This window comes from Macaca nemestrina, chromosome 11 (genome assembly GCF_043159975.1).
Source record: "Macaca nemestrina isolate mMacNem1 chromosome 11, mMacNem.hap1, whole genome shotgun sequence".
NCBI classification, from domain to species: Eukaryota; Metazoa; Chordata; class Mammalia; order Primates; family Cercopithecidae; genus Macaca; species Macaca nemestrina.
Window position 1 is genome coordinate 76,024,606 of NC_092135.1, and position 13,012 is coordinate 76,037,617.

At 37.9% G+C, this 13,012-nt stretch overlaps 1 protein-coding gene across 2 annotated transcripts in view; it reads right to left on the bottom strand.

The window, feature by feature from the left end:
• Positions 1 to 12,333, bottom strand: part of LOC105483169 (phosphodiesterase 11A) — a 510,053-nt gene extending 497,720 nt beyond the window's left edge. Inside the window, exons 1-2 of one of the 2 annotated variants that reach the window (XM_071072993.1) lie at positions 12,252 to 12,333; positions 8,329 to 8,506 (exon numbers count right to left, since the gene is read on the bottom strand). Coding sequence is in view for 1 of the 2 variants with exons in the window: in XM_071072992.1 (XP_070929093.1) it covers positions 8,329 to 8,634 (306 nt within the window). In the remaining variant the exon portion in view is untranslated. Of the gene's footprint in view, positions 1 to 8,328; positions 8,978 to 12,251 lie in introns of those variants that run through there. The other variant, XM_071072992.1, reaches the window with a different exon arrangement.
• Between the last annotated feature and the right edge of the window lie 679 nt (positions 12,334 to 13,012).

The window sequence follows — 13,012 nt, forward strand, 5'->3', positions numbered from 1 at the left end:
CTCCTAGGTCTCAGGCCTGTAATTGGAGGGGCTGCCTTGAAGGTTTCTGACATGCCCTGAAGATATTTCCCCCATTGTCTTGGTGCTTAACATTGTCTTGCCAATTAACTCCTTGTTACTTGTAGAAATTTCTGCAGCCAGCTTGAATTTCTCCCCAGAAAACAGGTTTTTCTTTCTTTCTTTTTTTTTTTTTTTTTTTTTTGAGACAGAGTCTCGTTCTGTCACCCAGGCTGGAGTGCAGTGGTGCAATCTCGGCTCACTGCAAGTTCCACCTCCCAGGTTCACGCCATTCTCCTGCCTCAGCCTCCAGAGTAGCTGGGACTACAGGCGCCTGCCACCACTCCAGGCTAATGTTTTTTTGTTTTTTTGTTTATATTTTTAGTAGAGATGGGGATTCACCATGTTAGCCAGGATGGTCTCGATCTCCTGACCTCATAATCCGCCCGCCTTGGCCTCCCAAAGTGCTGGGATTATAGGCATGAGCCACCGTGCCCGGCCCAGGTTTTTCTTTTCTACCACATGCTCTGGCTGTAAATTTTCCAAACTTTTATGCTCCGTCACCTCTTGAACACTTTGCTGCTTAGAAATGTCTTCTACCAGATACCCTAAATCATTTCTCTCTCAAGTTTGAAGTCCCACAGATCTCTAGGGCAGGGGCAAAATGCCGCCAGTCTCTTTGCTAAAGCACAGCAAGAGTGACTTTTACTACAGTTCCCAACAAGTTCCTCATTTTCATCTGAGACCACCTCAGCCTGAACTTCATTGTCCACGTCATTGTCAGCATTTTGGTCAAAATCATTCAACAAGTTTCTAAGAAGCTCCCAACTTTCCCACATCTTCCTGTCTTCTGAGCCCTCCAAATTGTTCCAACATCTGCCCATTACCCAATTCCAAAGTCTCTTGCACACATTGTGTTTTTTTTTTTTTAAAGACAGAGTCTCGCTCTGTCGCCTAGGCTGTGGTGCAGTGACGCGATCTCAACTCATTGCAACATCCGGCTCCGGGGTTCAAGCAATTCTCCTGCCTCAGCCTCCCAAGTAGCTGGGACTACAGGCACGTGCCACCACACTCAACTAATTTTTTGTATTTTTAGTAGAGACGGGGTTTCATCGTGTTAGCCAAGATGGTCTCAATCTCCTGACCTTGTGATCCACCTGCCTTGGCCTCCCAAAGTGCTGGGATTATAGGTATGAGCCACCGCGCCTGGCCATCTCTTACACATTTTTAAGTATCTTTATAGCAGTGCCCCAAACCCCTGGTACCAATTTACTATACTAGTCCATTCACACTGCTATAAGGAAATACCCGAGACTAGGTAATTTATAAAGGAAAGAGGTTTAATTGACTCACAGTCCCACATGGCCTGGAGGCCTCAGGAAACTTATAATCATGGAGAAAGATGAAGGGGAAGCAAGGTACCTTCTTCACAAGGTGGCAGGAGAGAGAAGTGTGAAGGAGGAGCTTCCAAATACTCATAAAACCATCAGATCCCATGAGAAATCAATGACTATCACAAGAACAGCATGAGGGAAACCACCCCTATGATCCAATCACCTCCCACCAGGTCCCTCCCTTGACATGTGAGGATTATGGGGATTACAATTCAAGATGAGATTTGGATGGGGACACAGAGCCAAACCATATCATAGAGCTACAAAGGCGCGAGTAGAAAATGATAAAACAGAAACACATAAATGACAGCAAAAAGGGACAATGCTACTGCTAGCACAATCAGACTTCAAAATACTGATACAAATGAAATGGAAAAAATAGTTTTAAATGATCACTCTAGGTATCAGCCCTAATGTCAAATGACAGATACAGAAGATCCTCAGACAAGGAGATACAAGAATCTGTACAACTGGTGGCCCAAGTAAGACTTTTATAAAACAAATGAAATAGAGTAAAACTATTACAACATATAATTCAAGAAAACTTTCAAAAATAAAAGCACTGAATCTATCAACTGGAAGAATACGACATGTCCCAGGAGATACTGAAATTGATCAATCAAGGCCTAGAGATAGCCTAGCAAATTTGCTAACTCTCAGTAAGACTTTTACTGAAACATAGAGAGAAAAGAATAAAATAAAAAACCAAGTAACTCATAATGGAAAGCCATCAGGCTGGTTTCATATTTCTCCAAACAATAATTCAACATAAAGCATATAAAATCCTGAGCAATTAAAATGTCTCCCAATAATTTTATGCCCAAATTATCATTCAAGTGTAGTAACAATCCCCAGCTGTTTTTAAACATCCAAAAACTGGGACAATATAGTTCCAGTAATACTTTCTTATTGTTATAACTAATAGAAAAACCATCCACCAACCAAAAGATAGATGAAGATAATATGGTAAAATCTGGGAACACTCACTGGTACAATTTAAATGTGGAACAAATATTAAAAACAACTGTGGTAATTATGGTTACACGGGGTGTTAATGATGTATGGCATATCAGAGTAGAAATAACAACATACCTTAGTGGTAAGAGTTGGAGACTATGAAAAATGGGAAGTTGTATAAATATTTTGACTTTGTCATCCCTCAGAGTGGAGGATAAGCGGATGTTGCTTAATGTAGATCAATCTAATTATAGAGGCACATGGATATTCTTTCAAGTATAAATATGACTATCAAAATTATCAAAAAGAGTAGTATTGCCAAATAAATGTAGTCAGTAGAGGGACAGGAATAGGAGAAGGTCAGGAAAAGTGAACATACATAATTTCCTTACCACTCATAATGGTAAATATTTCTTTTGAACTATTTGAATTTTTGTATAATGTAAGCATTTCAAAATATTTTTAAAGTTATTAATACATTTATGATTCAATGTGCTCTTACTGCATCCATTAACAAGATTTGACATGACAATAGGCAAAAGATAAAGACTTAAATCCCTTATAAGATAGTTTAGCTAAATATGCTAATCTCATGATACGATTTCTTTAAAGGCCCAAGAAAACCAGAGTTTGTATCCTAGTTCCACCATTTATTAACATAGAATCCTGGAAAAATCATGAATTAATTCAAACAACTTGTTTCTAAAACCTCCTTCAATTATCACTGCCCAAAAATGCAAGTGGCACTTCAATGCACTATAAAGACATTATTCTCAAAAGAAAATTTTTTTCCATTTACTGATGTTTTTAAAAACACAGTATGGCCAGGCACGGTGGCTCACGCCTGTAATCCCAGCACTTTGGGAAGCCAAGGCGGGCAGATCACTTGAGGCCAGGAGTTCAAGATCAGCCTGGCCAACTTGGTGAAACCCCGTCTCTACTAAAAATACAACAGCAGAAAAAATTAGCTGCACGTGGTGGTGCATGCCTGTAATCCCAGCTACTCCAGAGGCTGAGGCAACAAAATAGCTTGAATCTGGGACGCAGAGGTTGTAGTGAGCCGAGATCACAACACTGTACTCCAGCCTGGGTGACAGAGTGAGTGAGACTCCATCTCAAAAAAAAGAAGAAGAAGAAAGAAAAACACAATATATATGGTTCAACATCACCAGTTATTAGGGAAATGAAAACCAAAACCACATGAGATAGCACTTCAAACCCATTAGGATGGCTGTTATCACAAAAACAGAAAATAAGTGTTGGTGAGAAGTTGGAGAAATTAGAACCCTTGTGTATTCTAATTTACAATGGAGTTGTGGAAACATAAAATGATGCAACCACTGTGGAAAAGGATATGGTTGTTCCTCAAAAAATTAGACACAGAATTATCATAGGATTCAGCAATTCCACTTCTGGGTATATACCCAAAGGAATGAAAACAGGGACTCAACAGATATTTGTACACCCATGTGCATAGCAGTATTAGTCACAAGAGTCAAAAGGTGGAAGCAACCCAAGTCTCCATCAATGGATAAATAGATAAACAAAATGCTATCTACATATAATAGAATAGTATTCAGTCTTTAAAAAGATAGAAATTTCGACACGTGTTACAACATAGATGAACCTTGAAGACATTATGCTAAGTGAAATAAGCCACTCACAAAAGGACCAATACTATATGATTTGATTCCACTTATATTAGGTACCTAGGACAGTCAAATTCACAAAGACACAAAGTAGAATACCAGTTGCCAGGGGCTATTCAATGGGTACAGAGTTTCAATTTGAGAAAATGAAAATGTTCTGGAAATGGATGGTGGTGATGGTTGCAAAACAATGTGAATGTGCTTAAAATGACACAGAATTTTACAGTTAAGATGGTTAAAATGGTAAATTTTATCTCATATATATTTTGCTACAATTTTAAAAACCACATAAGATTACTGCTATAATCATGAGTTTCATAAAATTATATTCTATACAAGTCATATGGGATGAAGAATCTTTAAAATTGAGAATTTCTGTAATCTTCTGAAAATAAAAATAGTATAATTATTTGAAACAGAAAGGTCATACACAGAAAATAAAATATGGTTGACAGTGCACCACAATTTTTATTAACACTGAACCACTGACTTCCTGGTTCTTCTTAGTTTTTGAAGTCTGTTTTTAGCTAAGCTGTGCTAATGTATTTTTTAAATCCTTGTTTAGTTTTAAGTCAACTTATTTTAAAATCCTAGCGCAATTAACATAGTAAGCTACTTATTATTCTTATTTCATCAGCAGAACAAATAATAATATTATATCCTCAATTTAGTCACAAATATTACTTAAACAATCCGATTTACGGAAATTTTATTTCTAATTCTTAAATAACGTTAAAACCAAGCCTTATACAACTTTCAACCATTGGCAACAATCTATATAATAAAAGACATATTTGTTATAAGTTTTAATAGTTTTTCAAATCAATGCTATTAAGGAATAAATTCCTCAAATTACTGGCAGTTAGAGGAACAATATTGGCTTAAGACTGCTCTACAAATTAGAAGTTCAAAAATTGTGCTTATAACAGGATAATAATAATAAAATGACTCTACAGAGAAATACTACTCTAAAAATTAAAAGGTCATATAAATGCTAACAATGAAGATGAGTTAAAAACTGATCTATTCAGTAGTCTATCAACTGAGAATCCTACTGCAATAACTGCAATGCAAGTTTAATACTACTTGCCCAGAGTAAGCACAGACTCCATAGTCCCTTTGCTTCAGACACCAGCTCCAAGCCACCCAAACTTCCAACTAATTGGCTACAAATTTAGGGGTTCCCACAACCTCGTCAACATCAATAATTTATCACTAGAACAACTCACAGAACTCAGGAAAGAACTATACTTGCAATTACAGTTGTATTATAAAGGATACAAATCAGGACTAGTCAGAGGAAGAGACCCATAGGGTGACAGCTGGAAGGGTCCCAAATGAAAAGCTTCCGAGTCATTTATTTGTGGAATCAGGTCTCATCACTCTCCCAACACATGGATGTGTTCACCAACCAGGAAGCTCAACCAGAGTTCCAATTGAAAGTGTCTAGAGTTTTTAATAGGGGCTTCATTACACAGGCATGGTTGTGTGAATCACTGGCCATGTGACTGAACTCAACCTCCAACCCCCATTCTGTTCCCAGAGGTCAGACTTACTCATCTAGCTCAAAGCCTTAATTCTGTAATCACCTGCTTAGTCCTTGCAGCTTGGTCAGCACCCATCCTGAAACTATCTGGGAGTTCACCACGATTCATCGTATTAACATAAACTCAGGTCTTGGTCCCAAGGGCCAACTATAATAACAAACATACTCCTGTCACTCTAGAAATTGCAAGGTTTTAGAGGTTCCTTGCAGGAACCCAGGAGAAAGACCAAAGTATTACCAGTACCTATCACCAGCATTTTTGCACATCCCAACTACAATGATATTGTGTTAATAATAAATATGCTGATATTTTAAAAGATGATAAAATACTATTGACTTGACAAATATTAAATTTTATTCAATGTACTTATAGTATAAGTACTTTATCAATTATGTATTTATAAATTTATTTACTTAATTTCTTTTTTTTTTTTTTTTTTTGAGACAGAGTCTCACTCTGTCACCCAGGCCGGAGTGCAGCTGTGAGATCATGGGTTACTGCAGCCTTAACCTCCTTGGCTCAAGGCATCCTCCTGCCTCAGCCTCCTGAGTAACTAGGACTAGAGGAATATACCACCACATCCGGCTAATTTTTTTTTTTTTTAAGACAAAGTCTTGCTCTGTTGCCCCAGCTGGAGTGCAGTGGCGTGATCTCGGCTCATCGCAACCTCTACCTTCTGGATTCAAGCGATTCTCCTGCCTCAGCCTACCGAGTAGCTGGGACTGCAAGCGCACACCACCATGCCTGGCTGATTTTTGTATTTTTAGTAGAGATGTGGTATCACTGTGTTGGCCAGGCTGGTGTGAACTCCTGACCTCGTGATCTGCCCACCTCGGCCTTCCAAAGTGCTGGGATTACAGGCATGAGCCATCACACATGCCCTAAGTTTTTTATTTTTTATTTTTTTTAGGAGGTGAGGTTTCACCATATTGGCCAAACTGGTCTTGAACTCCTGACCTCAGGTGATCCACCTGCCTTGGCCTCCCAAAGTGCAGGGATTACAGGCATGAGCTACCATGCCCAGCCATCAGCTAATTTATTTTTTGTAGAGACAGGGTCTTACTACGTTGCCCAGGCTGGTCTTGAACTCCTGGCCTCAAGTAATCCTACCACCTCAGCCTCCCAAAGTTTTGGGATTACATGTGCGTGCCACCATGTTTGGCCAATTATGTATTTATTTTATATGTAAAAGTAGTCCTTTATTATGAGTCTCCCCCAAATAAAGATATGTTGAGGTCCTAACCCCTGGTAACTCAGAATATGAGTTTGTCTGGAAATAGAGTCATTGCAGATGTGATTAACTGAGATGAGGTCATATTGGTGTAGGACAAGCCCACAATCCAATATGATTGGTGTCCTTATGAGAAAATGGTTATGTAGAGACAGAAATGCACAGGGATCATGTAATAACAAAGTCAGAGATTGGAATTATGTAGCTAGAGGCCATAACTAGAACTTTACCCATAAAAAGGAATGAAAAGCATCACGAGAAGTATTGATTGCCATAAAAAATTATTAGACTTAGTTTCTCAGTACCACCTGTTGTATTCTGGGTTGTTTGTTGTAATTTTGTTGTTGTTGTTGTTAAATAAACATTTCCAATGGGGGGAAGGAATGAAGTACTGATACGTCCTACAATTTAGATGAGCCTTGAAAACATTATGCTAAGTAAAAGACGTCAGACACAAAGGGTCACATATTATATGATTCCTTTTATATGACCCAATAGGCAAGTCCAAAGAGACAGAATGCAGATTAGTGGTTGCCAGGGAATAGGGTTAAGAGGGAATGCAGAGTGATTACTTAATAGATGCAGTTATTCTGGAGTGATAAAAAAAGTTTTGAAACTAGGGAAAGGTGGTGATTTTACAGCATTATGAATGCACTAAATGCTACGGAACTGTACACTTTAAAATGGCTAATTACGTTACATAAATTTCACTTCAGTAAAAATAATAAAAACAAATAAAAAATAAAATAAAACTGTTTCCAAATAGTAGTGACTTGAAATGCCAACCTATAAGATATGCTAGGCCCCAAGAAAAGTTTCAAATAGAGTTATACCCTATTTTGAAAAAAGCTGATATATAAATATCTCTCTCTCAAAAAAGCTTATATAGATATATAACTATATATATATATTTAACAGGGTTATATTATAATCTCCATTCTCAGAGATTTTATATATATACATATACACACATATATACACACACATATATCTCCATATGATTATAATATCCAGGAATGACAAATTGCTTTGCAAAGATAGAGTAGTCTTTTCCAACCACTTCGATCTTAACCCTAAGATACTGTCTCATTTTATCTACCCTCTTTCCACCAACAAAAAACCATGCTGAATATACTCTTCAAACTATATAATATTCCTCCCACTCTGCTAAAATCAATACCGCAAATAGAATCACTACTTTCATTATACCACTAAAATATGATTTTTTAAAAATCTAGCTTATACTTTTTCAAGATAAATGTATTACCTAAAATCAAATACCCTGTATAGGCAAAAACCTATGACATACAAGATTATTAATTATTCTGATTAAAAGGATGATCAGTTATCCAAATGCAGGTCTTACGATATAAATCCACATTTCAGTAATATGTAAAGAGTGGTCCATTTTTAACACCGCAGATTAGGAAATTATTATAATGCCAAATCATGTGCTTTATTCTTTCCTACAAAGTATCTGGTTCTCTCCCATAACTGCTAGTTTTTACCTTTTTAGTTTAAAAAGTTTAAAAAACTTTTTAGTTTAGTTTTACCTGCTTAGTTTTTGTTTGCCTCTGCACAAGAAAATCCTGGTGTTTGTCCTGTTTTTCAGTCAAAGAGGCCCCAGAGATTTGGACCAGTCTTGTGTTTTTCACCTTTTTCCACTGTGTGGCACTGAGCACATTTTCGAATGAAGATCTTCTTGCCTGCTTCAGCGTCTCCCATGTTGCTCTGCAATGGAACATTAAAACCACAAACCAAAAATATATATCTGTTAGATTTTCAAAGCTGGAGAGAAAAAAGAATTCCATCACTTTGGCTGAAGTGAATGCTGATGACGTTAAACAAAAACATATCATTTAAAGCATGCACGCTTTAATGTCTGAGTGTTCAAAAACACAGATATATTATAGCATCCAATTTCATAAAGACAATCATCTCTTTAATTAGGCTTATTTTAAGTTTCTAGCCATAGCTACTTCAGAAACTGCTATTGGTATCAAACAGGTTTTACTTCAGCCTTCAAAGAATTATATTAATTTATCCAGGTCAATCATAATCCTTTTCATTTCTAAAAAGTGCATGTGCAAAAGATGATGTAAAACATATAGGTCTAATTTTGCATCCCCTTATTTAAAAATAAGAATAGAATAGGAAAGCTGTTTAAATGTGATATTACTATGAGTATTTATATATCTACAATAATCAAACTGTAAAAATAAAAATTATACAGAAAAGAATGCAGCCATGGAAACCTATATGCAACATAATTTCTCATTTACTTTACATTCTTAGTTACAGATACCAAATTAGATCAAGCATTATCTGAAAGCAATCAGAAATGACGTTAATGAGTTCGGTCAGCATTAGTATGCATTTAATACTAATGTAGTGGAAAATATACAGTTTTAAGTAGTAAAGACTTTACTGGGCTGGGTGCAGTGGCTCACACCTGTAATCCCAGCACTTTGGGAGGCCAAGGTGGGCGAATCACAAGGTCAGGAGTTCAAAATCAGCGTGGCCAAGATGGTGAAACCCCGTCTCCACTAAAAATACAAAAATTAGCCGGGCATGGTGGTGGGCACCTGTAATCCAAGCTACTCGGGAGGCTGAGGCAGAGAATTGCTTGAACCCGGAAGGCGGAGTTTGCAGTGAGCTGAGATCTCATCACTGAACTCCAGCCTGGGTGACAGAGAGAGACTCCCTCTCGAAAAACAAAAACAAAAAACAAAAACCTTACTGTATGGTGGTAGATACATAAAATAAATTTTTTACGAAGATATTTTGGTTGAGACTGTTAAAAATTCTATAACTAAATAAATGCCTCCTCCATCTAAAATGATGTAAAAATTAAAATAATTTCAAACTATCAAAAAATTGTACTTTATCAACGTCTCAGAAGGTTCTTCATGGTGGTACAGGATGACATAATGAAGGCCCTGAATGTGGAACCAGATGGCACAGGCCTCACCTGCAGCCTGGCACCCAATATCATCTCACAGCTCTGAGCCCCTCCCTGGGTCAGATCACTTCCTCCCTATCTCACCTGCCCAGCCAACTGGGAGCTTGGCCAGATTTCTGCAATAAACACTTGTGGTTTCTGTCCAAAAACAAAGTGTACTTTGATGTAGTAAGGAATACACTGTCTGGGTTTTATTTTTCTGTTTTTGTGTTCTGTGAAGAATGAGTACAAGGGAGATGGGGTTTGGGATGGATTTGAACACAAAGAATTACTACTACAGACATCATGAAAACACCTAATTCTTTGAAAGTAGAGTCCTAAGCACATATTCATCTATCAATAGAAAAGAAAACATTTGTGTTATTCTGCCCGTATTGAAGAAACATATTGTTTAACTACAAGTCAAACAATGGTTTAACATACTGTAGTTAAACAATCTGTATTTTTCAATATTGGCAGAATAACATAAACACTGTTAGTTACTACTCCAAGAAAGGCCAAAGCTTTATACACAACAACCTGCAAAACCAGTATCTCCCTAACTTCTTTAAATCTATGTGGAAACCCATAACAGTGCCAATAATCCAGGTAAAGGGAAGACAGTTTTCTTTAGGCAGTATCCAAAAACAACTAAGCTATTAACCAATAGTTCAGGTTTCACGGAAAGCCGGGTAAGAAAACTTTACTTTATCCAAGAGAAGCTTACTTTAAAATTTCACACATCACTCAGAGTACTGCATTCAATTATCAGTTCTATTAATTATCTAAATAGGTTCAGAATTCAGTGAGCCTTTGAGCACAGACCATAAAGGATAAAATTTCAGTCACAAAAACACATTTTTGGCCTTTTCACAAAATACATTCACCATAACCATGAAGTTTGTATCATAAAAAAGTCATCTAAGAACTAACTAGATAATCTTTATTTCCAATTTTTATACAAAGCAGAAAAATCAGATTGAGGCTGGGCATGGTGGCTCACGCCTGTAATCCCAGCACTTTGGGAGGCCCAGGTGGTTGGATCACCTGAGGTCAGGAGTTCGAGACCAGCCTGGCCAACATGGCGAACCCTCGTCTCTACTAAATATACAAAAATTAGCCAGGCGTGGTGGCGCACGCCTGTAGTCCCACCTACTCGGAAGGCTGAGGTGAGAGAATCACTTGAACCTGGGAAGCGGAGGTTGCAGTGAGCCGAGATTGTGTCACTGCACTCTACCCTGGGTGACAAAGCAAGACTCCCTCAAAAAAAAAAAAAGAGAAAAAAGAAAAATCATATTGATTTTTGTACCAAATAAATGTTACTAGTAATTCAGGAAACTAGACATTTAAAAACAAAAAACTGTCCTTACTCATAAACTACAGATTGCACATGAAAGTCACGTGTAACATATTTCCATTATAACTGTTAAAACTACCAGCATTAATCACAATTACAACGTTTACTGCTGCCCTCTCTAATTATAGACGAATATTGCCTGTGCAAATACCTATGACCCTCTTTCAAGTGCATTAAAACCAATAGATTCAGTAATAGCAGGAAAGGAAGAGCAGGAGAGCAAGGCATAGAATATCTTGAGAAGGACAGGAAGAATATGAAGAGAATATTTTGTCCTATAATCATCTGGCACTCTACCAGCATTTCATATTTCAAAAGAAATCTCTCACTGAAACAGGCAAAGATGTGGCATCTAGTATGAAAATGGTCATTCTTCCAAGAACGAAGTAATTTCAACATTAAATAGAGCAAACATCTGTATGTGCTTAATATTTGACAGGCATATTCTAAGCACTTTAAATATTAACTCATTTAGTCCTCACAACAGCCCCGTAAGATGGATACCATTAACATCTCTATTTTTATAGATGTAAAAAATGAGGCAAACAGAGATTAAGTGACTTGTTTACCATCACAGGTTGGTAATCAGTGTAGAAGAATTAATATTAAATCTATAATCTTACAGGTTTAACAATTCCCTTTTTTTTTTTTTTTTTTTTTTGAGACGTAGTCTCACTCTGTCGCCTAGGCTGGAGTGCCATGGTGTGATCTCGGCTCCCTGCAACCTCCGCCTCCCGGGTTCAAGCGATTCTCCTGCCTCAACCTCCTGAGTAGCCGGGATTACAGGCGTGTGCCACCACGCCTGGATAATTTTTTTATTTTTAGTAGAGACGAGGTTTCACCATGTTGGTCAGGCTGGTCTCGAACTCCTGACCTCGTGATCCGCCTGCCATGGCTTCCCAAAATGCTGGGATTGCAGGTGTGAGCCACCATGACCAGCCAACAATTCCTTTTTAAGGGTGACTTGGCAAGCCTGTGTTGAACACAGTATCTGAAACACTGTGGAAGCTTACAACTTTTTTTTACCCAACTGAAAGTGCTTAAAGAGGACTAGGAGGGTACATACCATTGTTATGTCTTACTTTTCATAAAAAGAGAAATGCTAATGAAATACTTTTTAATATTGGCATTAAAAACGGCCAGCGGTTCCGCCCTTCGCCCCCGCTCCCAGCAGTCACCTGTGACAGCCACCCGGCCAGAGTCCACGCCTCAACTACGAGGCTGGTGATCCAGAAAAAGAACCTCACGCCCTGGCTGCAGGCGCAGCTGGACGCGTGCTTCCAGTGGTCGCCAGCCAATGGCAAGCCAGGCCCCGGTCGCACTGCTGATTGGCCCCCAGATCCCGTGGGATCCCACCTCTCGCAGAGGCTTAAAGCCTTGTACCTGCTGTGCAGTCTCTGGCTGTGCGTGCCTGCTGTCCGGTAGCTGTGGCTGTGGATAGCTCTTGCGCTGTCGAAAACTGGCTAATTCAACTGACGAAATGAATTTTTAATTATTTTCATTATAATTCCTTTTAATTTTAGGTAATTTTAAGTAATTTTAATTTAAATAGCCACAGTCACCAGATGCTTGAATGAAACTGTTCTAAGTGGAATCTATGAGTTTTGTTCTGTGATCTACACATTTAAAAGATGTATGTCCTCAAGTTGAATCAAAAGGAGCAGGTATATGGTGAAAAAAAAATCAGGTGTTAGATTTTATTCTCAAACTCAAACAAAGGCATGCAAACTCAAGAAGGAGACTACCATTTCTTGAGTGCCTGCCACAGGTCAGGCTAAGCCTTACAGATAGGTCAAATGGAAACTCTGGACCATATTCATATATAACAATCTGAAAGCTACTAATTGATCACCAATAAGTCTTAGTTTTAAAACCTATAAAAAATTTGCAAATAGGGCAAGACACTTTTAGTTAATTAAATGTAACATATGAAGACTAA